Source organism: Oncorhynchus gorbuscha, linkage group LG01, assembly GCF_021184085.1.
Source record: "Oncorhynchus gorbuscha isolate QuinsamMale2020 ecotype Even-year linkage group LG01, OgorEven_v1.0, whole genome shotgun sequence".
NCBI classification, from domain to species: domain Eukaryota; kingdom Metazoa; phylum Chordata; class Actinopteri; order Salmoniformes; family Salmonidae; genus Oncorhynchus; species Oncorhynchus gorbuscha.
The window spans coordinates 95582942-95608915 of record NC_060173.1 but is presented as its reverse complement, the minus strand read 5'-3'; the positions used below and the strand labels follow the sequence as shown (position 1 = coordinate 95608915).

The 25974-nt window shown below is 45.8% G+C and overlaps 1 protein-coding gene and 1 long non-coding RNA gene across 2 annotated transcripts; one reads left to right on the top strand and one right to left on the bottom strand.

Annotated features, from left to right (window-relative positions):
- Window positions 1–1977: 1977 nt before the first annotated feature.
- Window positions 1978–8887, bottom strand: LOC124046438 (stress-associated endoplasmic reticulum protein 2). The gene is made up of 3 exons (XM_046366803.1): window positions 8686–8887; window positions 2651–2723; window positions 1978–2447 (listed from the first exon to the last, which is right to left on the bottom strand). The coding sequence occupies exons 1-3, from the start codon at window positions 8767–8769 to the stop codon at window positions 2407–2409; spliced, it is 198 nt and encodes a 65-aa protein (XP_046222759.1). The 5' UTR covers window positions 8770–8887; the 3' UTR covers window positions 1978–2406.
- Window positions 6399–25536, top strand: LOC124046444. Its single transcript, XR_006841016.1, has 5 exons — window positions 6399–7286; window positions 18773–18841; window positions 19569–19692; window positions 22959–23013; window positions 24535–25536. It is a non-coding gene; the product is annotated as an uncharacterized LOC124046444 (long non-coding RNA).
- The last annotated feature ends 438 nt before the right edge of the window (window positions 25537–25974 follow it).

The following is a 25974-nucleotide window of genomic DNA, read 5'->3' as shown; positions in this document are numbered from 1 at the left end:
GTGTTGTTATATGTAGTAGAAAGCGATGGATTAGAAGTCTATATAACCAACCCATAAATTAAAATGTAACATCCATATATGGCCAGCTATGTAAACTTTAACATTGATTTATCCTGCAATAGATGTTGTTCACTTCTTCGTAACATACATATTTGTGGTCTTCTACTGCTTCTTATGTGGAAAGTAATCTAAAAATAAGTCCATGTAATCAGATTGTTACTGAGTTTGGGTAATCCAAATGTTACGTTACTGATTACAATTTTGGACAGGTAACTAGTAACTCTAATGGATTACATTTAGAAAGTAACCTACCCAACCCTGCCAAAGTCAAACCAACTTTTTCACGGTAGCACACCAGCCTGGTTGAAGCTAATTGGTGAAATGATTTGGGTTAACTATTCCCAGCTGCGAACACACACAAGACACCCACATCAAACCACACCCCGAAACCAACTCATGTTTGAATTCAGTCATGGCCGCTAGCATGAACCAAATCTAAAACGAGGCCAACTCAGGAAGTCACCCTTTAACCATCATGGAGGGGAAATGTAAAACTGGCCTTAGATAAGTGTCTGGACTCGAGCAACATCATCTTACTGTACACTGAAGAATATATGAAACAGACTGCTGCACTACCTGTATACTGCGAGCTATTGGTTGAGCTCTTCCTTGCTTCCTGCTTTTCACCAGGGTCGGCCTTTCGCTAGCAGCTGCATAGATTACATGGTCCACAAATCACCCCAACTCCCGAACAACTGGGAATGAAAAGCGCCTTGCTCAGGCTGATGATTCATGTGAACAAACAGTGATTGTATAACTCCACACCTCACTGAACAGCATTCCATTCAAATTCAGATCTGCCACTTGCCTTGAAGTAGGATGGTTTGGGAGACCAATTGTGTAAACTACTTAAGTAAAAATATTTCAAAATACTACTTAAGTAGTATTTAGGGGTATCTACTATTTTAAATTTTACTTCACAAAGAGTTCAATCTTAGTTTTATCAGACCAGAGAATCTGGTTTCTCATGGTCTGAGAGTCCTTTAGGTGCCTTTTGGCAAACTCCAAGCGGGTTGTCATGTGCCTTTTACTGAGGAGTGGCTTCCGTCTGGCCAAACTACCATAAAGGCCTGATTGGTGGAGTGCTGCAGAGATGGTTGACCTTCTGGAAGGTTCTCTCATTTTGACAGAGGAACTCTGTAGGTCTGTCAGGGTGACCATCAGGTTCTGGGCATCTCCCTGCCCAAGGCCCTTCTCCCCTGATTGCTAAGTTTGGCCAGGTGGTCAGCTCTAGGAAGAGTCTTGGTAGTTCCAAACTTCTTTCATTTAGAGACCACTGTGTTCTTGGGGACCTTCAATGCTACAGACATTTTTCTCCACCCTTCCCCAGATCTGTGCCTCGACACAATCCTGTATCAGAGCTCTATGGACAATTCCTTCGATCTCATGGCTTGGTTTTTGCTCTGACATGCACTGTCAACTGTGAGACCTTATATAGACAAGTGTGCCTTTCCAAATCATATTCAATCAATTGAATTTACCACAGGTTGACTCCAATCAAGTTATAGAAACATCTCATGGATGATAAATGGAAACAGGATGCATTTGCGCTCAATTTCGAGTCTCATAGCAAAGGGTCTGAATACTTTTGTAAATAAGGTATTTCTGTTTTTTATTTGTAATTAATTTAGCAAAAATGTATTAAAACCAATTTTCGCTTTGTCATTATGGGGTATTGTGTGTCGATTGCTGAGGATAAAAAAAAATATATTTGTTTTAGAATAAGACTAACGTAACAACGTGGAAAAAGTCGAGGGGTCTGAATACGTTCCTATTGCACTGTATATAACACGTACTGTACACACACCAGGAAACAAATAGCTAGGAATCCCCAAATTAACCACACTGTAAACAGGCTTCATTTGCAGACAACATGCACTGGGATAGGAGCAGCCAAAGTGGAACTGAAACCAGACATTTCCCAAACAAAGTCACATTTATTTAAAAAAAGGTTCTCACGCAACACAGATAAATATAGAAACACAGCAGTATGGCACATTGTCAGCAGCCAGTCACATCTTGGACTGCACACACTCTCTCACACACACATACACTCACACATATGAGCAGGTATAAGACACACTGTACAAGGTTCATCCAGCCAGTTGTTGTGGTTCAAACTGTCAGTAGAAAAGCTTTCATCTTCCTGCCCTGGAACTCTGTAAATGTGATCGAGGATGGCAGGGGGGAAGGGGGGTGGTCCATTCCTCTCCCAGGCCTGCCCTGATGGACAAAGAGCTGTCCTGAGTCGGGCCTCCTGGAGGTGTTAGGAACGTAGGGTGGCAAGCAGCCCCAGGTCTGGTGAAAGGGTGTGAGGGGGAAAGGGGAGTCTGGTGGGGCACTGGATCACATTCCCATCCTGATGCTCTGGATGATCTGAAAAATGGCTGAGAGAGAAAGTGGCTGCTGTTACACAGAACAACATCCAGTCAGGTGAAGTCACTGAGCAGGAACTGAAGAGAAACTGAAATCTGGTTAGTTCCCTACGTGAGTAATATCAAGGCTAATGTGAAACAGAAAGTTGAACTCCTGATTAAATGAATGAGTTTCCACAGTTCTCTCACACATCTCCACAGAATCTGGGCATTACCTGATCCACAGACGACGAAGACGAACAGAGCCAGGAGCCACGGCCCCACGGGGTACTTCTCCTCCTGAGGTCGCTGAGAGGAGTGGGGAGAGAAAACAACAATTTTCAACCACTGAGACATATAGGTCAAATGTCATTAAAACTTCACTATGTGATATGGGTTGTCTTTAGTGCTGATATGGGTTGGCCATCTAAACCTCTGTGGAACTCCTGCGCGGGATGAACCTGCTACTTAAGCTTCTCCTCCTGTGTTGCGTTAGGGTGGAGTGGGTGTGTGTCATTGTCCATGATCATGTGTGTTTTTGCTTGCAGCCTTTTTATAAACATGTCCCGCATTGATTCCAGTCTGCAGCAAATTGTAGCACTGGCTTTCTTGATGATTTTGTCAAGGTTGTTTAAGTCCACCTTGGCTACATTTCCTTTCCAGCACACAATGGAATAGCGCACTACACTCGCCACAACACTGCTGTAGAAAATCTGACCTTAACTCCTTGTCACTTATTGACCATCAGTTATTCACATTACTTTAATAAAATATTTAGTTTGTGTATATTACATGTTTTATTTGATGACTTTATTTCATTCCAAGTTATCATCTCATCTCTATAGAGTGGCTGCCTATGATGTCTGACAAAATCTCTATTTTAGTAGTTCTTCAAAGTAAATAAGGAACACTTTCATGACTGCTGAATACCAACTACCAATCACTTAGATCATGCATTTTGGGTAGATGCCTCGCAAAGCAACAGCTTTCAATCCCACTTTCCTCTCTCTCCGTGTCTTCCCCACATTAACCGAATGTAGCAGGCATAAAAGAAACACATGGGACGTGTTCGATAGCTTCAAAACTGTGGTGTATCATGGGTAAATTGTGACAGACTGACTAAACTACAAATAATATTGAGTAGTTATTTAGGATGCAAGATGATTTGTAGATCAATCAGTCTCAATTCGCCTTTAAAGTCGGCTGCAATGATGAACTCGCCCACAGACTGGCCAGTAGGCGTGCAATGGATTACGGTCATTGTAGTTAATTACCACATTTTCTATGTAGAATATTGGCCTGTTGGAAACTACAATTCCCAGTTGGGCATGATCTGATATATCTCTAGAGAAACTGTGTAATGTGCACATTGCGCTCATATAAAAAAATGGAATTCAAATCATTGAACCTATGTCAGTCAATTAGTTGTTTAAAACCCCAAAATGTTGGTTAATGTTGGCCACACACACCGAACACAAGGTCGGACATAAGGTTAATGTTAGTATGACGATCAAGGTCAGATGTTGTTTAACGGCGGTCAAATCATGGCAGAATATGGCCCTGCAGGAAACACAAGTTGGTGGAGGAAGACCAACCAGGTTGAACAAACATCCAAGGGAGGAAGGTTCTTACAATGTTATTATCTCTGGACTTACATCAAGAGTAAGTGCTGAATAGGGCAGGTTTCTGATCAGGTTTTAAACCCTGCCCTCATCACTGTGTAGGTGTTTTTTACACAGTCACACCAGAATAGGCCTGAGTGGATCTAATAATAATCTGAGTTATGCAGAGTGAGCATGGCTGTCTAGACCTGTAGCACATGACTCGCCAACATAAGCTATTACAAGGTCTGGTCTGGGTGATGTCATACAGTTGGACAGCACTCATGTGCTTACTGATGGTGGTGTGTATTATTGTGGATAACACAATTAGAGGTTGACCGATTAATTAGGGCCAATTTCACGTTTTCATAACAATCGGAAATCTGTATTTTTGGACGCCGAATCCTTTATTTTACAACTTTATTTAACAAGGCAAGTCAGTTAAGAACACATTCTTATTATCAATGATGGCCTAGGAACGGTGAGTTAACTGCCTTGTTCAGGGGCAGAACGACAGATTTTTACCTTGTCAGCTCAGAGATTCAATCTTGCAACCTTACGGTTAACTAGTCACACGCTCTAACCACCTGCCTCACGAGGAGCCTGCCTGTTACGCGAATGCAGTAAGAAGCCAAGGTAAGTTGCTAGCTAGCATTAAACTTATCTTATAAAAAACAATCAATCAATCATAATCACTAGTTATAACTACACATTGATGATATTACTAGTTTATCTAGCATGTCCTGCGTTGCATATAATCGATGCAGTGCGCATTCGCGAAAAAGGACTGTCATTGCTCCAATGTGTACCTAACCATAAGCATCAATGCCTTTCTTAAAATCAATACACAGAAGTATATATTTTTAAACCTGTATATTTAGCTAAAAGAAAGGTTAGCAGGCAATATTGTAACGTCGCTCGTCTGTTGAATGAAGAGAGTCAGACCGAAATGCAGCGTGTAGGTTACTCATGTCTTTTAATGAAAGTATCGTGGTATATGTAATAACTAAATAAACGAAAACAACAAACGAAACGAAAACTAATTACAGCCTATCTGGTGACTACAACACTAAGACAGGAACAAACACCCACAAAATACAATGCGAAAGTCAGGCTGTCTAAATACGGTTCTCAATCAGAGACAACGACAAGCACCTGACTCTGATTGAGAATCGCCCCAGGCAGCCAAGCCTAACTAGACACACCCCTAATCATACACAATCCCAATTACTACAAACCCCAATACGAAAACACAACATATAAACCCATGTCACACCCTGGCTTACCCAAACATATACCAAAAACACAAAATACAATGACCAAGGCGTGACAAATATTAACCAGGTGAAATTGTGTCACTTCTCTTGCGTTCATTGCAGGGTATATGCAACAGTTTGGGCCGCCCAGCTCATTGCGAACTAATTTGTCAGAATTGTACGTAATTATGACATAACATTGAAGGTTGTGCAATGTAACAAGAATATTTAGACTTATGGATACCACCCATTAGATAAATTACCGAACGGTTCCGTATTTCACTGAAATAATAAACCTCTTGTTTTCGAAATTACAGTTTCCGGATTCAACCATATTAATGACCAAAGGCTCGTATTTCTGTGTGTTATTAGGTTATAATTAAGTCTATGATTTGATAGAGCAGTCTGACTGAACGATGGTAGGCACCAGCAGTCTCGTAAGCATTCATTCAAACAGCACTTTCATGCGTTTTGCCAGCAGCTCTTCGCAATGCTTCAAGCATTGCGCTGTTTTTGACTTCAAGCCTATCAACTCCCGAGATTAGGCTGACGTGCATACCTATATAACGTAGGTAGATGACGTGCATACCTATATAACGTAGGTAGATGACGTGCATACCTATATAACGTAGGTAGATGACGTGCATACCTATATAACGTAGGTAGATGACGTGCATACCTATATAACGTAGGTAGATGCTGTGCATACCTATATAACGCAGGTAGATGACGTGCCATACCTATATAACGTAGGTAGATGACGTGCATACCTATATAACGTAGGTAGATGACGTGCATACCTATATAACGTAGGTAGATGACGTGCATACCTATATAACGTAGGTAGATGACGTGCATACCTATAGAACGTAGGTAGATGACGTGCATACCTATATAACGTAGGTAGATGCTGTGCATACCTATAGAACGTAGGTAGATGACGTGCATACCTATAGAACGTAGTTAGATGACGTGCATACCTATAGAACGTAGGTAGATGACGTGCATACCTATAGAACGTAGGTAGATGACGTGCATACCTATAGAACGTAGGTAGATGACGTGCATACCTATATAATGTAGGTAGATGATGTAATTACACCACGGAAAATGCAGCGCTACACAGAACAAAAGCAGAAACATACTAAGCGCTACACTTCCAACAACTAAACAAGTTCAAGTCCAGCAGTCATTTGAAAGAGTAAGAACATTTCAGCGAGACAACACAAAGGCGAAATCCACTAATGCCAAGATAATGGAATTCATTGCCCTTGACAGTCAACCGTCCTCTGTCGTGGATGATGTTGGCTTTTGCCGACTGGTCAATCCCCGGCATAAATTATTTTTCAAATGTTGCCCTACCGGAGTTACACAGTATTGTTGAAATGTACATCTATGAGCTACTTGCTATGGGCGTAACTGTTATTAGACTCACGACTGACATTTGGACCAGCGATGTCAACCCCATGAGCATGTTGAGTTTGACAGCACAGTGGGTCCACAAGGATCTCGTACTGAGGAAAGACGTATTGCTCAATAATGTGCTGGTTCTCATACCACTGCTGCCATTTCAGTGCCATTTGAGAACATGTTTGAAACTTGGACACATGAACACACTCCTAGCGCCATTCGAACAACTGACTTCAGAAATAAGCTAAACAACTGCAGCAGACGTGACACCCTCTGTCATGGCACTGAAACACCTGCTCAACAAAACTGCCGACAGACCGTGGGGTTAAAACTTACAAAAGTACTTGAGGCTGTGAACAAGCGATTTGGTAGCATTCTCTCTACGCCTCTTTACTGTGTTGCCACCATGCTAGATGCTAGGTACAAGGACCGCTACTTTGATGCAGACAAGAAACAGGGTTTACGTGAAATGTTACATACACAGCTGTGAGCACCGAGGAAGAGAAGCCACGGACAGACAGAGCTTAAACCTTCCCTGCTTGACATGTCTAATGAAATCCTGGTTGAGACTGAAATGACTGAACAAATGAACAACGAAACAGCAAGTAAGTGAAATAAATAGGTTTTTATGATGTTTTACTGGTAATGGGGACATATGTAAATGACAACAAAATAACTTTTTTTGTCAGTGTGGTGTGGTGTGTGGGTGTGTGCGTAACCTTTATTTAACAAGGCAAGTCAGTTAAGAACAAATTCTTATTTACAATGACGGCCTACCCTGGCCAAACCCAGACAACGCTGGGCCAAATGTGCGCCACCCTATGGGACTCCCAATCATGGCCGGATGTGATACAGCCTGGATTCAAACCAGGGACTATAGTGACGCCTCTTGCACTGAGATGCAGTGCCTTAGACCGCTGCGTCCATGTGTGTGTTAACTATTTAACTGTACTAGAATGATTAAAAGGGCGCTAAAATGTTACATTTCGGGTATCGGTATCAGTTTTTTCTTGGCAAGGACAATTATCGGACATCGGTATCAGCCAAAAATGTCCTATCGGTGCATCCCTAATGACAACGTAGTAAAATTACTCACACCTCCCATTTCTCTAAGGCTATAGGCTATTACAGCACACAATTTAAATGTATGTATGTATGTATGTATGTATGTATGTATGTATGTATGTATGTGTGTGTGTGTGTGTGTGTGTGTGTGTGTGTGTGTGTGTGTGTGTGTGTGTGTGTGTGTGTGTGTGTGTGTGTGTGTGTGTGTGTGTGTGTGTGTGTGTGTGTGTGTGTGTGTGTGTGTGTGTATGTATGTATGTATGTATGTATGTATGTATGTATGTATGTATGTATGTATGTATGTATGTATGTATGTATGTATGTATGTGTGTGTGTGTGTGTGTGGGGGGGGCTGGTCAGGATACAGATGTACCATAGAGTTCATCAACAACCTCAGGCTCTCTTTATGGACTGAACAGCCAGATGATGACACCATCCAAATCGACAATCTAGACCGTTATCTACGTGGCATTGATTTCTTAGAAATGATTGATCAGGAGAATCGCGGGCTGTAAACCGAGTGGCAAACCACAGGTTTGAGCATGAAGACCACCAGACCATAAAGGAAACATACAGCCATCAATGATCAACATACCAACACGTTAACCTATGGGCCATGAATAACAATACATGGAGAAGGGCTTGAACTCACGTTCATTGCGCCCTGTGGTTTGTGATCGATCCGAACGATTTCAAATGAATCATATGACATGCTGAGTCTGATGTGACGAAAGATGAGCAGCGTTATCGACAGCCAAGTTGAGCCATAACATAACATCAGATACACCATTAATAATTTATCATTATGAAATGAATAGGTCACATTTATTGAAATGATGCCATTCTAAGTGACGATTAACTGAATCGGTGTCATCATGCTTGCACCTCCTTTCGTCTGACGATGGAACCCACACAGCCTGAAGAAAAGCGTCGCCTCACCAGGGTCTTTGCAACGTTGCCTCTCTGCGTGATGTTTTTGCTGTGCTTTTCGTTTGCCATACGGATCCTTTGTTTTGCTACCATCTTCTGAGAATGTTATATTGATGTAAAAGTATTATATACCGGCGTTATTCTGATGCAGTGATGATGAAGCCACGAGACCCCACTTCTCTCTGTCTGCACCTGCTGACGTGCGCGTGGACGGAAGTGCGCTTCCATGGAGCTGGGTGCGCGCGCTCTGCTAAACTGTTTTTTTCTGCCTCACCTTTCAATCTAACCAGCCATTTAGTCAAACTATTTATTGCTGAACAATGTAATGGATTAATAGTTATGCCATTTGCCAGAGAAAAACACTTTTAACTGTAGTCTCAGTTGTCACCAATGCACAATCAGTGGTCTATGAAGTTATTCTACCTTTCTCAGACAGAAGCTGTTGTCAGGGCCTTGCCTATGAGCTGCACATGCCTGGGGTGTCTGGAGAAAGAGCATCATGTGTTTATTTGAACAACCTTACATACAGTACAGGACAGTGACTATGGTGGTCTAGAAAATGATGCAAAATTAGGGTTAGAAACATTTAAGTGACCTGTTTTTAAAAATGTTAAATACAGAATAGTTTAAGTCTGAATTTCAACCCTCTCCACCATTTATAACTAACATATAACTAACAGCTTCTGTTTTTTTTAATACTCACAAAATTATATAATATCTTTAGATGTGATTATGTTGGTAAAGTAGGGGTACATATTTAAAATACCGAAGTGCGTTATGGGTAACGTAATAATTTAACTTTCGTTTTTGACCCAGTTGTTGTGGTGGCGGAGATGTAACCAAACTGTGAGCTATGTGCTTTTTTCTCCGTTTGCCCACTATTTTATTTTGTCATTCAGACTACCTCACATGGTGTACAAGTTTAATAAATGTTAACTACTTAAGTGGAATTCCAGACTAACTCGTCATTAGCAGTGGATAAGATCCACAAAGGTGGGAATTACCCCAAAGCATCCGTGAATTGCTCTGGCCCTGGAGCTAGCAAGTGAAGGCTCCCCTGAGCCGTCTCGACTGTGGTCTGGAGGCGAGGCAGAAAAGGTAACACCGGGGGCTCGTCCAGGATGAAGGAACCAGAAGGTCAACTGGCGAAGTGGCTCGCGAAGTTTGGGGAGTATAACTTACATCATTCAGGACGCCACCACGAAAATGCTAACGTCCTGTTCAGGAGGCTCTGCTGCCAGACTTGCCCCTGCACTATACAGGACCAAACCCAGAACAATGACTGTTTCAGGCACCAGGAAGTGCAGTGTGGCCTCGGCCCCAGCATAGCTGATTACACTGTGGAATCAATCAATCAAATGTATTTATAAAAGCCCTTTTTACATCAAAGCCCTTTTTACACACAACATGCCGAGTCTGATATGACGAGAGAGATGAGCAGCGTTATCGATAGCCAATTTGAGCCATAACATAACTGCTGGGTGGTACTGCTTCCCTCTGCCGTTTTCTGTGGGAATGAGCTTGTATACACAACATATACTGAGTATATGTTCTGCGATTCATCCAATGGCATTGAGGAGTCTACCACCTCAGTCACTGGCTTCATCAATAACTGCATCGTCAACTGCATCGTCACCCCACAGTGACTGAACGTACATTTCCTAACCAGAAACCATGGATTACAGGCAACATCCGCACCGAGCTAAAGGATAGAACCCCATAGTACTCACGTCGGTAGTCTTGAAGTGCTTTGAAAGGCTGGTCATGGCTCACTTCACCACCATCATGCCAGAAACCCTAGACCTACTCCATTTCACATACCACCCCAACAGATCCACAGATGACGCAATCTCTATTGCACTCCACACTGCCCTTTTCCACCTGGACAAAAGGAACACCTATGTGAGAATGCTGTTCACTGACTACAGCTCAGTGTTCAGCACCATAGTGCCCTCAAAGTGCATCACGAAGCTAAGGACCCTGGGACTAAACACCTCCCTCTGCAACTGGATCCTGGACTTCCTGACGGGCCGCCCCAGGTGGTAAGGGTAGGCAACAACACATCTGTCATGCTGATCCTCAACACAGGAGCCCCTCAGTGGTGCGTGCTTAGTCCCCTCCTGTACTCCCTGTTCACCCACGACTGTGTGGCCAGGCACGACTCCAACACCATCATTAAGTTTGTTGATGACACAATAGTGGTAGGCCTGATCACCGACAATAATAATAGGGAGGAGGTCAGAGACCTGGTCGTGTGGTGCCAGGACAACAACCTCTCCCTCAATGTGAGCAAGACAAAGGAGCTGATCGTAGACTAATGGAAAAGGGGGCCCCCATTAACATCGACAGTCCTGAAGTGGAACGTGTCATGTTTGTCATTTATTATCATGTCTTGTCCCTGTGCTCCCCATTCTATTCGTTTCCCTCTGCTGGTCTTATTTGGTTCTTTCCCTCTTTCTATCCCTCTCTCTCCCCCTCCCTCTCTCACTCTCTCGCTCTCTCTTCTCTCTATCGTTCCGTTCCTGCTCCCAGCTGTTCCTATTCCCCTAATCATCATTTAGTCTTCCCACACCTGTTCCCGATCCTTTCCCCTGATTAGAGTCCCTATTTATTCCTTTGTGTTCCGTTCCTGTCCCGTCGGTTCCTTGTTTAGTATTCACCGTGCTGTGATTGTGTTTCGCCCTGTCCTGTCGTGTTTTTTGCCTTCATCAGATGCTGCGTGTGAGCAGGTGTCTCTGTCAACTACGGCCTGCGCCTAAGAAGCGACCTGCAGTCTGTGGCCGCTTCTCTTGTTATTCCCTCTACAGACTAGAGGATTTCTGTTATTCCCTGTTTGGACTTGAATAAACTCTGTTTCTGTTAAGTCGCTTTTGGGTCCTCTATCACCAGCATGACAGAAGGAACCGACCAAGGAATGGACCCAGCGACTTCAGACGCTCGTTACACTGCCGTCAAGATCCAGGGAGCCATGCTCGGCAGACACGAGCAGGAATTGTCTGCTGCTCGCCATGCCGTGGAGAACCTGGCCGCTCAGGTTTCCGACCTCTCTGGACAGTTCCAGAGTCTACGTCTCGTGCCACCTGTTACTTCCTGGCCTGCCGAGCCTCCAGAACCTAGGGTTAATAACCCACCTTGCTACTCCGGGCAGCCCACTGAGTGCCGCTCCTTTCTCACGCAGTGTGAGATTGTGTTCTCTCTCCAACCCAACACATACTCTGGAGAGAGAGCTCGGGTTGCTTACGTCATTTCACTCCTTACTGGCCGGGCTCGAGAATGGGGCACAGCTATCTGGGAGGCAAGGGCTGATTGCTCTAACAAGTTCCAGAACTTTAAAGAGGAGATGATTCGGGTTTTTGGTAGGGAGGCTTCTAGGGCCCTGGCTTCCTTATGCCAAGGTGAACGGTCCATAACGGATTATTCTATTGAGTTTCGCACTCTTGCTGCCTCTAGTGAGTGGAACGAGCCGGCGCTGCTCGCTCGTTTTCTGGAGGGACTCCACGCAGTGGTTAAGGATGAGATTCTCTCCCGGGAGGTTCCTTCAGATGTGGACTCTTTGATTGCTCTCGCCATCCGCATAGAACGACGGGTAGATCTTCGTCACCGGGCTCGTGGAAGAGAGCTCGCATCAACGGTGTTTCCCTGCTCCGCATCGCAACCATCTCCCTCCTCTGGCTTTGAGACTGAGCCCATGCAGCTGGGAGGGATTCGCATCTCGACTAAGGAGAGGGAACGGAGGATCACCAACCGCCTGTGCCTCTATTGCGGAGTTGCTGGACATTTTGTTAATTCATGTCCAGTAAGAGGCCAGAGCCCATCAGTAAGCGGAGGGCTACTGGTGAGCGCTACTACTCAGGTCTCTTCATCTAGATCTTGTACTACTATGTCGGTCCATCTACGCTGGACCGGTTCGGGTGCTACATGCAGTGCCTTGATTGACTCTGGGGCTGAGGGTTGTTTCATGGACGAAGCATGGGTTCGGAAACATAACATTCCTTTCAGACCGTTAGACAAGCCTACGCCCATGTTTGCCTTAGATGGTAGTCATCTTCCCAGTATCAAATTTGAGACACTACCTTTAACTCTCACAGTATCTGGTAACCACAGTGAGACTATTTCTTTTTGATTTTCCGTTCACCGTTTACACCTGTTGTTTTGGGTCATCCCTGGCTAGTATGTCATAATCCTTCTATTAATTGGTCTAGTAATTCTATCCTATCCTGGAACGTTTCTTGTCATGTGAAGTGTTTAATGTCTGCCATCCCTCCCGTTTCTTCTGTCCCTACTTCTCAGGAGGAACCTGGCGATTTGACAGGAGTGCCGGAGGAATATCATGATCTGCGCACGGTCTTCAGTCGGTCCCAGCCAACTCCCTTCCTCCTCACCGGTCGTATGATTGTAGTATTGATCTCCTTCCGGGGACCACTCCTCCTCGAGGTAGACTATACTCTCTGTCGGCTCCCGAACGTAAGGCTCTCGAGGATTATTTGTCTGTGTCTCTTGACGCCGGTACCATAGTGCCTTCTTCTTCTCCGGCCGGGCGGGGTTCTTTTTGTTAAGAAGAAGGACGGTACTCTGCGCCCCTGCGTGATTATCGAGGGCTGAATGACATAACGGTTAAGAATCGTTATCCGCTTCCCCTTATGTCATCAGCCTTCGAGATTCTGCAGGGAGCCAGGTGCTTTACTAAGTTGGACCTTCGTAACGCTTACCATCTCGTGCGCATCAGAGAGGGGGACGAGTGGAAAGCGTTTAACACTCCGTTAGGGCATTTTGAGTACCGGGTTCTGCCGTTCGGTCTCGCCAATGCGCCAGCTGTTTTTCAGGCATTAGTTAATGATGTTCTGAGAGACATGCTGAACATCTTTGTTTTTGTCTATCTTGACGATATCCTGATTTTTCTCCGTCACTCGAGATTCATGTTCAGCACGTTCGACGTGTTCTCAGCGCCTTTTAGAGAATTGTCTCTACGTAAAGGCTGAGAAGTGCTCTTTTCATGTCTCCTCCGTTACTTTTCTCGGTTCCGTTATTTCCGCTGAAGGCATTCAGATGGATTCCGCTAAGGTCCAAGCTGTCAGTGATTGGCCCGTTCCAAGGTCACGTGTCGAGTTGCAGCGCTTTTTAGGTTTCGCTAATTTCTATCGGCGTTTCATTCGTAATTTCGGTCAAGTTGCTGCTCCTCTCACAGCTCTTACTTCTGTCAAGACGTGTTTTAAGTGGTCCGGTTCCGCCCAGGGAGCTTTTGATCTTCTAAAAGAACGTTTTACGTCCGCTCCTATCCTCGTTACTCCTGACGTCACTAGACAATTCATTGTCGAGGTTGACGCTTCAGAGGTAGGCGTGGGAGCCATTCTATCCCAGCGCTTCCAGTCTGACGATAAGGTTCATCCTTGCGCTTATTTTCTCATCGCCTGTCGCCATCTGAGCGCAACTATGATGTGGGTAACCGTGAACTGCTCGCCATCCGCTTAGCCCTAGGCGAATGGCGACAGTGGTTGGAGGGGGCGACCGTTCCTTTTGTCGTTTGGACAGACCATAAGAACCTTGAGTACATCCGTTCTGCCAAACGACTTAATGCCCGTCAAGCTCGTTGGCGTTGAGCTCGTTTCGAGTTTGTGATTTCTTACCGTCCGGGTAGCAAGAACACCAAGCCTGATGCCTTATCCCGTCTGTTTAGTTCTTCTGTGGCTTCTACTGATCCCAGGGGATTCTTCCTTATGGGCGTGTTGTCGGGTTAACAGTCTGGGGAATTGAAAGACAGGTTAAGCAAGCACTCACGCACACTGCGTGACTGCGCGCTTGTCCTAGTAACCTCCTTTTCGTCCCTGTTTCCACTCGTCTGGCTGTTCTTCAGTGGGCTCACTCTGCCAAGTTAGCTGGTCATCCCGGTGTTCGAGGCACTCTTGCGTCTATTCGCCAGCGCTTTTGGTGGCCGACTCAGGAGCGTGACACGCGCCGTTTCGTGGCTGCTTGTTCGGAAAGACTGGTCGGGTAACCCTCCTCCTGCCGGTCGTCTCAGACCGCTCCCATTCCTTCTCGACCATGGTCTCACATCGCCTTAGGCTTCACTACCGGTCTGCCTTTGTCTGCGGGGAAGACTGTGAGAGCCGCCAATAAACGCAGGATTAAGAGTCCAAGGTATTGTTGCGGCCAGAGAGTGTGGCTTTCCACTCGCAACCTTCCTCTTACGACAGCTTCTCGTAAGTTGACTCCGCGGTTCATTGGTCCGCCCGTGTCTCCCAGGTCGTCAATCCTGTCGCTGTGCGACCTTCTTCCGCGACATCTTCATCGCGTCCATCCTGTCTTCCATGTCTCCTGTGTTAAGCCCTTTCTTCGCACCCCCGTTCGTCTTCCCTCCCCCCTCCCGTCCTTGTCGAGCGCACCTATTTACAAGGTACATAAGATCATGGACATGCGTTCTCGGGGACGGGGTCACCAATACTTAGTGGATTGGGAGGGTTACGGTCCTGAGGAGAGGAGTTGGGTTCCGTCTCGGGACGTGCTGGACCGTTCACTCATCGATGATTTCCTCCGTTGCCGCCAGGATTCCTCCTCGAGTGCGCCAGGAGGCGCTCGGTGAGTGGGGGGTACTGTCATGTTTGTCATTTATTATCATGTCTTGTCCCTGTGCTCCCCATTCTATTCGTTTCCCTCTGCTGGTCTTATTTGGTTCTTTCCCTCTTTCTATCCCTCTCTCTCCCCCTCCCTCTCTCACCATCTCTCTTCTCTCTATCGTTTGTTCCTGCTCCCAGCTGTTCCTATTCCCCTAATCATCATTTAGTCTTCCCACACCTGTTCCCGATCCTTTCCCCTGATTAGAGTCCCTATTTATTCCTTTGTGTTCCGTTCCTGTCCCGTCGGTTCCTTGTTTAGTATTCACCGTGCTGTGATTGTGTTTCGCCCTGTCCTGTCGTGTTTTTGCCTTCATCAGATGCTGCGTGTGAGCAGGTGTCTCTGTCAACTACGGCCTGCGCCTACCCGAAGCGACCTGCAGTCTGTGGCCGCTTCTCTTGTTATTCCCCTCTACAGACTAGAGGATTTCTGTTATTCCCTGTTTGGACTTGAATAAACTCTGTTTCTGTTAAGTCGCTTTTGGGTCCTCTATCACCAGCATGACAGAACGGGTCCAGAGTTTCAAGTTTCTTGGTGTCCGCGTCACCAATAAACTATCATGGTCCAAACACACCAAGACAGTTTGAACGAGGGCACGACAACACCTTTTCCCCCTCAGGAGACTGAATAGATTTCAGAAAGTTATACAGCTACACCATCGAGAGCATCCTGCCCGGTTGCATCACTGCCTCGTATGGCAACTGCTTGGCAACTGACCGTAAGGCGGTACAGACGGTAGTGCGTACGGCCGTGTACATCACTGGGGCCAAGCTTCCTGACACACCAGTCACCCAAGTCAAAGACTGTTCTCTCTTCTACCGCACGGCAAGTGGTACCGGAGCACCAAGTCTAGGACCAAAAGGCTCCTTAACAGCTTCTACCCCCAAGCCATAAGACTGCTGAACAATTAATCAAATGGCCACACAGACTATTTACATTGACCCCCCCACAAATGACCTGGACTAACCTGTACCCCCTCACATTGACTCGGTACCGGTACCCCCTGTATATAGCCTCCCTATTGTTACGTAATTTTCTTGTGTTACCTTTTCATTCATTTTTTAAATATTTTTTTAAACTTTAGTTTAGTTAGTGAATATTTTATTAACTCTATTTCTTGAACTGCATTATTGGTTAAGGGCTTGTAAGTAAGCATTTCACGGTAAGGTCTACACTTGTAGTATTTGGCGCATGTGACAAATAAAATTTTATTTGATTTGAGATAACATCAGTGTAGTCAGCAGTGCTACAATGGGACCCATGGTGCTAATGAGTGGTTGCCTAGCAACTGCATCTAGGGGTGGGCCAGCCAGGGTTTCACAGCAGCACTGTGCCTGGGCAGGGAGGACTTCAGACATAGCTCAACCCACCGATGGATTCCATTCTATTTACTTTACTTTATTTATATACAATTAATAAACGTTTAATAACATTGTTTTATCTATTAAAAGTCTGTTACAGCCTATGTAAGATTTCCAGTCATTTCAACCAATTAATTGTGTGTTCTCTGTTCACAGTGTCATTTTGGCTCTTTTTTATTAATGGTGTTGCACAGCACTGCACATCGTTAAGTCAAATGCATCAGTTCACTTTGCAACAACAGTTTGTCTCCTCTTTCCCACAGTATCTGTAAAATTGTATTTTATTTTATTTGGGTATCTAGGCCTATATTCAGCCAAATTGCAGCGCAACAACCTCCAATAGGAAGCACTCAGCTTTGACACACTTAGATGTGTTTGTTGTGTGTTTATTGTGACTATGCAGTGAGTGTGTGTGGTCTACCTTGCTTCTGTATGTGGAGGGCAGTCTCAGCCCAGCCCAAGGACACATGGAAAGCAGAGGACAGGGTTAAAGTAGAGTAGAGCAGCAGACGAGGTGAGGAGATCGGGAGAAAGGAGGGAGGGGAAGAAAGAGGAGAGGTGAGGAGAGGAGGGAGAAAGGAGGGAGGGGAAGAAAGAGGAGAGGGGAGGAGAGGAGGGAGCAAGGAGGGAGGGGAAGAAAGAGGAGAGGGGAGGAGAGGAGGGAGCAAGGAAAGGTAGAGGATAAAAGGCAGCACTGAGAGATGAGAGAGAAAGTGAGAAAGAGCGAGGGAGAGAGAGACATAAAGATAGAGGGAGAGAGAGAGAGAGACATAAATAGAGAGAAAGAGAGAGAGAGGAGAGAGAGATTGGAGATTTAGGTCCTACATGCCTGCTCCTATTGAGGATCCATGACTATATTGCTTATTCTACTCAGGCATGTCCCAGCCTACCTCAGCAATGAGGAGCATGCCAATGACTCCTCTCAAGTACAGAGAGGCTGAATGTGACCCCTGTGAGTTTAGCTTGTGTGTGAACCATACGAATTCAACATGCTTTGGCGGGAAGTCATCATATCTGTGTCCCGGGGCTCTAATCAATGGGAATGAGGATGGATTTCACAGCGACATACTGTGTTGTTATTGTGCTAGTAGGACACTCTCACCTGGTTTAACAGACTCACATAATAGAGTAGGGTCATTGTGGAAATCATCTCATTGGCAGTCTGAACATTGTTTATGCTTGATGGTATGTTGGCCAACAGAAAGTCAACCCTGGTTTTGGGACAGTTCTATAAGGAGTCAGTGGAGTCGTCTTTCACCCTGTAGTTCCCTGTAGCCTTTGTTGTCTCTGTTCGATGGCTGTGTCAGACCTTTTATTTACCCTATAACTGCTTGAATCCCATTCTAACCCCTCTAACACTATGGAATGAGGCCAACTCTGGTATGGTACTTTGTCACAGAAAGCAAAATACCTGCAGGACAGGAGGTGTAACCTGTTACAGTGTACACACCCAGACCCATAGACCCCACACGCATGCATGCACCACACACACACACACACATGCACGCACGCACACATACACGCAGGAATGTTGACATGCGGTGCTAATAACACACTATACAGTTCCACCCCATCCTTTGTGACAGTAAAACCCTGTCATTGTAAGACAACTCCACCCTCTATAGTACACCATCTATTTCTGCAGTGAAACAGAGAGAATATCTGACCCACTTTCAGACCAGTTTACCTCCAATTTACCCCCTAATTATGCTGCTGTTGCCCCCCCCTTCTACAGACGTCTGTGTATATGTATGCACAGCATATGTACACTGAGTGTACAAAACATTAAGAACACCTTCCTTTTGCCCGCTGAATAGCCTCAGTTTGTCTGGGCTTTACAAGGTGTGGAAAGCTGGCCCATGTTGACTCAAATGCTTCCCACAGTTGTGTCAAGTTGGCTCTGTGTCCTTTGGGAGGTGGAACATTTTTGATACACATAGAAAACTGTTGAGGATGAAAAACCCAGCAGTGTTGCAGGTCTTGACACACGCCTTGCACTACCATAACCCGTTTAAAGGCACTTCAATATTTTGTCTGGCCTGTTCATACTCTGAATGACACACATACACAATCCATCATCTACACTGATGAAGTGGATTTAACAAATGTTTATGTTTTTACAACAGGATCAGAGAGGAAGGTAAATAGCAGCTGCTGCTAGCTGAACACAGGCCTGAAACAGGAGAGGAATCCAGGTAATGTCAGGCAGATATGGAGGATATGTGTGTGTGTGTGTGTGTGTGTGTGTGTGTGTGTGTGTGTGTGTGTGTGTGTGTGTGTGTGTGTGTGTGTGTGTGTGTGTGTGTGTGTGTGTGTGTGTGTGTGTGTGGGGGGTGTCAGATGAACAGAAAGCTAGGTCTCTGAGTAGTCACACACACACACACGCACGCACGCACGCACGCACGCACGCACGCACACACACACACACACACACACACACACACACACACACACACACACACACACACACACACACACACACACACACACACACACACACACACACACACACACACACACACACACACACACACACACACACACTGTCCCTCTCTACAGGGCTAAATGCTACAGTAATTGCTTGGGGATCATATAATAACCCCAGTGACTCAGATGACATTTTAAATGTCACACACACCGACACAAATGCTATATGATGATCTGAGAGAAATAATGTTTTTTTTCTCCTTCACTTTCCCAATTCCTATCCAGCATTGTAATTGGGAAGAAAGAAAGGCTTTCTCAGCTTCTGCCTGCTATATTGTTTGAGCTAATCTTCTTCATCATGCCTCTGTGTGCTGCTCTCTCCCTGCCACTCTCCCCAGACCCTGTATGGTAGGCTACTCTGCTCTAGTGATGAATAAGAGATGACATAAATGCAGCTCCAGCTTTTACATGCTGCTGTTCTATTCTGTCTCTCAGTACTCTCGTGTCCTGGGTTCAACCTGCCACACTACCACACTGGCTCTGCATCCCACTATGCCACATTTTGAGAACTGAGTTAACCCCATGGAAGAATTGAAGAGAACGACAGAGAGAGAGGGAGGTAAGGGGAGAAGGAAGAAAGGAACAATGTACATGTGTCAGGTATGACATAAGCTAGTGCCTGTTTTGGTTCTGGTGTGGGCCTACGTTTGAAGTTCTACTGCTCTCTTCATGTACAGTTTTTTCCATAGGACACAACTTGTCATTATTCCTTTTCATAAGGCACTCAACAATATCCTGAGCTAGACCACCACTTCTAATCACTCTGCACCTGCAGGCACAGCCATCCACTGTGGCAACATCCTTTGATTGAATGTTCATCTAGCTTGAAAACTAGAAACCTTTCTGCGACCTTACAAAAAAAACGTGAAAACTTCACGTGTCTGAACACCACATGTATTTTTTTCCATGTTAAAAACGTACACATGAAAACATGAACATGCGAAAACTCCACACGTGTGTCACGCCCTGACCTTAGAGATCCTTTTTATTCTCCATGTTTGGTTAGGTCAGGGTGTGACTCCGGTGGGAAAGTCTATGTTTTCTATTTCTGTTTTTGGCCGTGTGTGTGTGTGTGGTTCCCAATCAGAGGCAGCTGTCTATCGTTGTCTCTGATTGGGGATCATAAATAAGTTGTCATTCTCCTTTTGGGTTTTGTGGGATCTTGTTTTCTGTTTAGTGTCTCTACCTGACAGCTGCTCGCTTTCACTTTGGTTATTTTGTTTGAGTGTTTTTTGAAAATAAAATCATGAACACTTTCCACGCTGCGCTTTGGTCCTCTCCTTTTGACAGGAGCCGTGACAACGTGTCTGAAAACCACATGCATTTTTTTCTCACATGAAAAATTCACGTTGTTTTTTTTGTAAGGGGCATAGCCAGATATCCGGAGAGAATCCACCGTCTCTCTCCCATTGTCTCTTGGCAGTTACATCTGGGACGCAGTAGGCTAGTAAAGAGAAGGCAAGCAGATGCAGCAGATATTTAGGTCAGAAGTGGAAAGTGGGACAAGTGTTTCCATCAGAGCCCCTCCCACCCCTCCCTTGGGTGTCTATCCACTGTGGATTATTCTCTCTCAGGGCCATTAGGGACTTAATAGAAAGCTGACAGGCTGATGTACGGGACACGTGCACCATGTACTGTACTAGGACCCGGAATGGGCTTGTCTGGCTACAGGTGATTGACTGGACTAGAGCTAGTGCTGTGACTGGAGATGGAGCTGCAACCACAAACACAAAGCTTTCTACATGTACATATGGCAGCTGACAGACAGGGCAGTCAGTCCTAGTTAATAGAGGGTTTGCTAGTGAATGTTATTGTTAGGATATCTGAAGCCGTCGATGATGAGTTGTTGAGGCTGCCTGGGTGACAAAGTGGAACCCGGCTAATCTTTAAAGAGTGCACGTGGACTCATACACAGGCATGCATACACACCCTCCAGTGGCCCCAGACGTTTTGACTGAAGCTCACCTCACGCCAGTCACACAGGTACATAAGCAAGGAGAAAAAGGGTAGGAAAAAGAAAGAAAAACAGAATATGGGGTAAAGACTAAGAAGGGTACAGGAAACAAGGCCTAGGGCAGGAAACAAGGCCTAGGGCAGGAAACAAGGCCTAGGGCAGGTGACAAGGCCTAGGGCAGGTGACAAGGCCTAGGGCAGGTGACAAGGCCTAGGGCAGGTGACGAGGGGGGAGAGAAAGAGGTGAAAGAGGGATGGGATGTTTAAGAGGGTGATTGAGGTCAGCGTTATAGAGGCCAGCAGGGTAGAGGGTTTTCCTGTGGAGAAGTAGAGGAGGACCAAAACGCAACGTGGTTATATTGATTCATGTTTAATAAAAACAGATAAACACGAACACCACAAAACAATAAACGTGGAAAACCAAAAACAGCCCTATCTGGTGCAAAACACAGAGACAGGAACAATCACCCACAAAACACAGTGAAAAAAAAAAAAACAGTGAAACCCAGGCTACCTAAGTATGATTCTCAATCAGAGACAACTAATGACACCTGCCTCTGATTGAGAACCATACTAGGCCGAAACATAGAAATACCCCAAAACATAGAAAAACAAACATAGACTGCCCACCCAACTCACGCCCTGACCATACTAAAATAAATACAAAACAAAGGAAATAAAAGTCAGAACGTGACAGTAGTATAGTATTTTACAGTATACTACATTTTACTACAGAATTCTATAGTTAGTACAGTAGTATTATATAGTAAACTGTAGTATTTTTTTATGTGTGTGTGTGTAGACAGGATCATAATGTGCGTGCACACACACACACACACACACACACACACACACACACACACACACACACACACACACACACACACACACACACACACACACACACACACACACACACACACACACACACACACACTGTCACGCCTTGGTCATTGTATCTTGTGTTTTTGTTATATGTTTGGGTAGGCCAGGGTGTGACATGGGTTTATATGTTGTATTTCGTATTGGGGTTTGTATTAATTAGGAGTGTGTATTAGTAGGGGTGTGTCTAGTTAGGCTTGGCTGCCTGAGGCGATTCCTAATTGGAGTCAGCTGATTCTCGTTGTCTCGGATTGGGAACCGTATTTAGGCAGCCTGAGTGCGCGTTGTATTTGGTGGGTGATTGTACCTGTCTTTGTGTTAGTCACCAGATAGGCTGTATTAGTTTAACTCGTTTGTTGTTTTCTTCTTCCGTTATTTCATGTACCGTATTATCTTCATTAAAAGTCATGAGTAACCTACACGCTGCATTTCGGTCTAACTTTCTACAAACAACAGACGAAGATCATTACACACACACACACACACACACACACACACACACACACACACACACACACACACACACACACACACACACACACACACACACACACACACACACACACACACACACACACACACACACACACACACGCTCAGCTCAGCTCACATTCTCTACACTGCAGTGCATGGTAAAACCCCAGCGTTGCGGTCTGATTTAGCTGCTAACCTTTAACGGGATAAAGCAGCACTGGATAATAGAACTACAATGACCACAGGCCTGAAAAACCCAGAGAACGCAAGAACGAGGGGCAGCGGGCCCAGAGTGCGCATTGGCAAGGGCTCACACACGCTGATGGACACACACACACACACACACACACACACACACACACACACACACACACACACACAGAGATATCTAAGTTCAGGAAGATGTGACACACACACACTCAAATGCTGAAACACACGCACGCAGCATTATATGGAAGGATGAAGCTTGCCATTACTGTGTGCGTTTCTCACCATGTCTTTCTCCCCTCTATCCAGGGTGTGTGCCAGTATAAACTGGGAGACTGTCTGCTACTTTGATGTTCCTCCCTCAGTAAGACGAGACATGGCCTCTTTTGTACCTATATTCACAACCGCATTCCTCTCGTTGTTTTCACTGTATCTCCCATCCCTTCTCTCTGTCCCTCTCTCTACCCCATCCCTTATCTCTGTCCCTCTCTCTACCCCATCGCTTATCTCTGTCCCTCTCTCTACCCCATCCCTTCTCTCTGTCCCTCCCTCTACCCCGCCCTTCTCTCTGTCCCTCTCTCTACCCCATCCCTTATCTCTGTCCCTCTCTCTACCCCATCCCTTATCTCTGTCCCTCTCTCTACCCCATCCCTTATCTCTGTCCCTCTCTCTACCCCATCCCTTCTCTCTGTCCCTCCCTCTACCCCGCCCTTCTCTCTGTCCCTCTCTCTACCCCATCCCTTATCTCTGTCCCTCTCTCTACCCCATCCCTTATCTCTGTCCCTCTCTCTAACCCATCCCTTCTCTCTGTCCCTCCCTCTACCCCACCCCTTCTCTCTGTCCCTCTCTCTACCCCATCCCTTCTCTCTGTCCCTCCCTCTACCCCACCCCTTCTCTCTGTCCCTCTCTCTACCCCGCCCCCTTCTCTCTGTCCCTCTCTCTACCCCATCCCTTCTCTCTGTCCCTCCCTCTACCCCACCCCTTCTCTCTGTCCCTCTCTCTACCCCGCCCCCTTCTCTCTGTCCCTCCCTCTACCCCACCCCTTCTCTCTGTCCCTCTCTCTACCCCATCCCTTCTCTCTGTCCCTCCCTCTACCCCACCCCTTCTCTCTGTCCCTCTCTCTACCCCGCCCCCTTCTCTCTGTCCCTCTCTCTACCCCGCCCCCTTCTCTCTGTCCCTCTCTCTACCCCGCCCCCTTCTCTCTGTCCCTCTCTCTACCACACCCCTTCTCTCTGGCTCTCTCTCTCTACCCCGCCCCCTTTTCTCCTGTAGTAGTATCCAACCACTGAGTTCAGTTTAACATTCCTTCTCTTAACAATAATAACACTTTTATTGTATCAAATATGCTTAATTGGCATGACTGGTAAAGGAACAAGCTTTGAGATATTAGGTGAGATATTACAGTGCCCTCCTGTGTTAATGGATGGTTTTAAAGGCCGGGTCTAGTTTTAATGACCTTATGAATATGTAACAGCTCAACACAGTCCTCCCTCCCCTCTCTTGCAGTCTGCAACATCATTAATTCTGCAACGGTATCCTGTCACGCTGTGTGTGTATGTATGTATGTGTGTGTGTGTGTGTGTGTGTGTGTGTGTGTGTATGTGTAAATCTGAGTGAATCTCTGTGTGCATGTGTGCGTCTGGAGGTGTGTGACCATGTCTGAGTTTGTCACCGTGTGTGTGTGTGTTTTCAAAGACCCTGCTCATCATTCTGCAGCCATGAGGCAGTACACACAAACCCACCATGATCAGATACCTAGATTTGCTCAGAGACACATCAGACAGGCAGCCTCTCTACCAGACAGAAATAGCAGCAATAACAAAATTAGCATCAGATTGGAGAAATAGAATTACAATCAGTCCCTGTGTGTGTCGGTGTGTTTTAGGTAAACAGACTGGTAAATGACTTCCCTCCGTGGCCCTGCCCTGCTGTAAAATGCTGAGGCCTGTTCCAAGGCAGCTGGATCTCTTACAAGCAGCCAAGGTCAACACACACACACCAGGCAGGTTTCCACAACACACACGCGTGTGTACCAGCCTTGGTGAATGACCCGCTGTCCCTCTGTTAGTGCTGACCATTGGTGCCAACCCACAGCAAGGAAACTGGGTCGAGCTCTGACAGGCTAAACACACACACATTCACACTTGTCTTGCACGCGTGAGGTGCAGACATTCATCATGTTTTGTGTGTAGTGGGTGATGTCCATCCAATGAAGTTGTCATGGAGAGATGATGTGTTTATTTCAAAATTATACCATTTATTTATTTCATCTTTTATGGCTTTTATGGAGCACACACTCAGAACCCTAATGCCATCTGTGTGTTGTCGCACATGAGGCCAAGGTGAGATGGATACTGGATACTCTCATGGTTTCTCACTCTGTCTCCAAGCAGACAGTCCAGAGACTGTGACGGCCAAGGGGTTTCAAAACAGGACACACAAAGGGAAGCTGATTCCAGCTGATTAACCCTGCATTCAAGGATTCTCAGTTACACAGAGACTGAACCAAGGCTTAACTTCCTCACTTCTCAGACTGTTTTAAAAGCACACACCATCCTGTCTACTGGACCAGTCGACCAGAACTTTAATGCTGGAGAGCCCTAGACATAAGTTGCCTGTAGATGCAGATCTAGGATCAGCTTACCTTCCCTGACTTAGACCCTCTCAACACTGTGCCTTCTGTCTGAAACATTTCGGAAACAATATTACATGGTGACGATGTCATGAGATGGTTAGGATGGTTGTGATCACGGGCTGGCTCATACCAGATTCTGTCACTCTCACTCTTGATGTGTGACCAGCTGGCCGGTGTGTTTACGGACATATTCAATCAATCCCTATACCAGTCTGCTGTTCCCACATGCTTCAAGAGGGCCACCATTGTTCCTGTTCCCAAGAAAGCTAAGGTAACTGAGCTAAACGACTACCGCCCCGTAGCACTCACTTCCGTCATCATGAAGTGCTTTGAGAGACTAGTCAAGGACCATATCACCTCCACCCTACCTGACACCCTAGACCCACTCCAATTTGCTTACCGCCCAAATAGGTCCACAGACGATGCAATCTCAACCACACTGCACACTGCCCTAACCCACCTGGACAAGAGAAATACCTATGTGAGAATGCTGTTCATCGACTACAGCTCGGCATTCAACACCATAGTACCCTCCAAGCTCGTCATCAAGCTCGAGACCCTGGGTCTCGACCCCGCCCTGTGCAACTGGGTACTGGACTTCCTGACGGGCCGCCCCAGGTGGTGAGGGTAGGCAACAACATCTCCTCCCCGCTGATCCTCAACACGGGGCCCCACAAGGGTGCGTTCTGA

What these genes read in the sequence shown, in the direction of transcription:
- LOC124046438 (XM_046366803.1), bottom strand. Translation starts at nt 8,769, where the DNA reads ATGGTAGCAAAACAAAGGATCCGTATGGCAAACGAAAAGCACAGCAAA. An exon ending in GCAACGTTGCAAAGACCCTG is followed by an intron (nt 2,724 to 8,685) that starts GTGAGGCGACGC and finishes CACTCCTCTCAG; the next exon opens with CGACCTCAGGAGGAGAAGTA. An exon ending in CTTCGTCGTCTGTGGATCAG is followed by an intron (nt 2,448 to 2,650) that starts GTAATGCCCAGA and finishes TTTCTCTCTCAG; the next exon opens with CCATTTTTCAGATCATCCAG.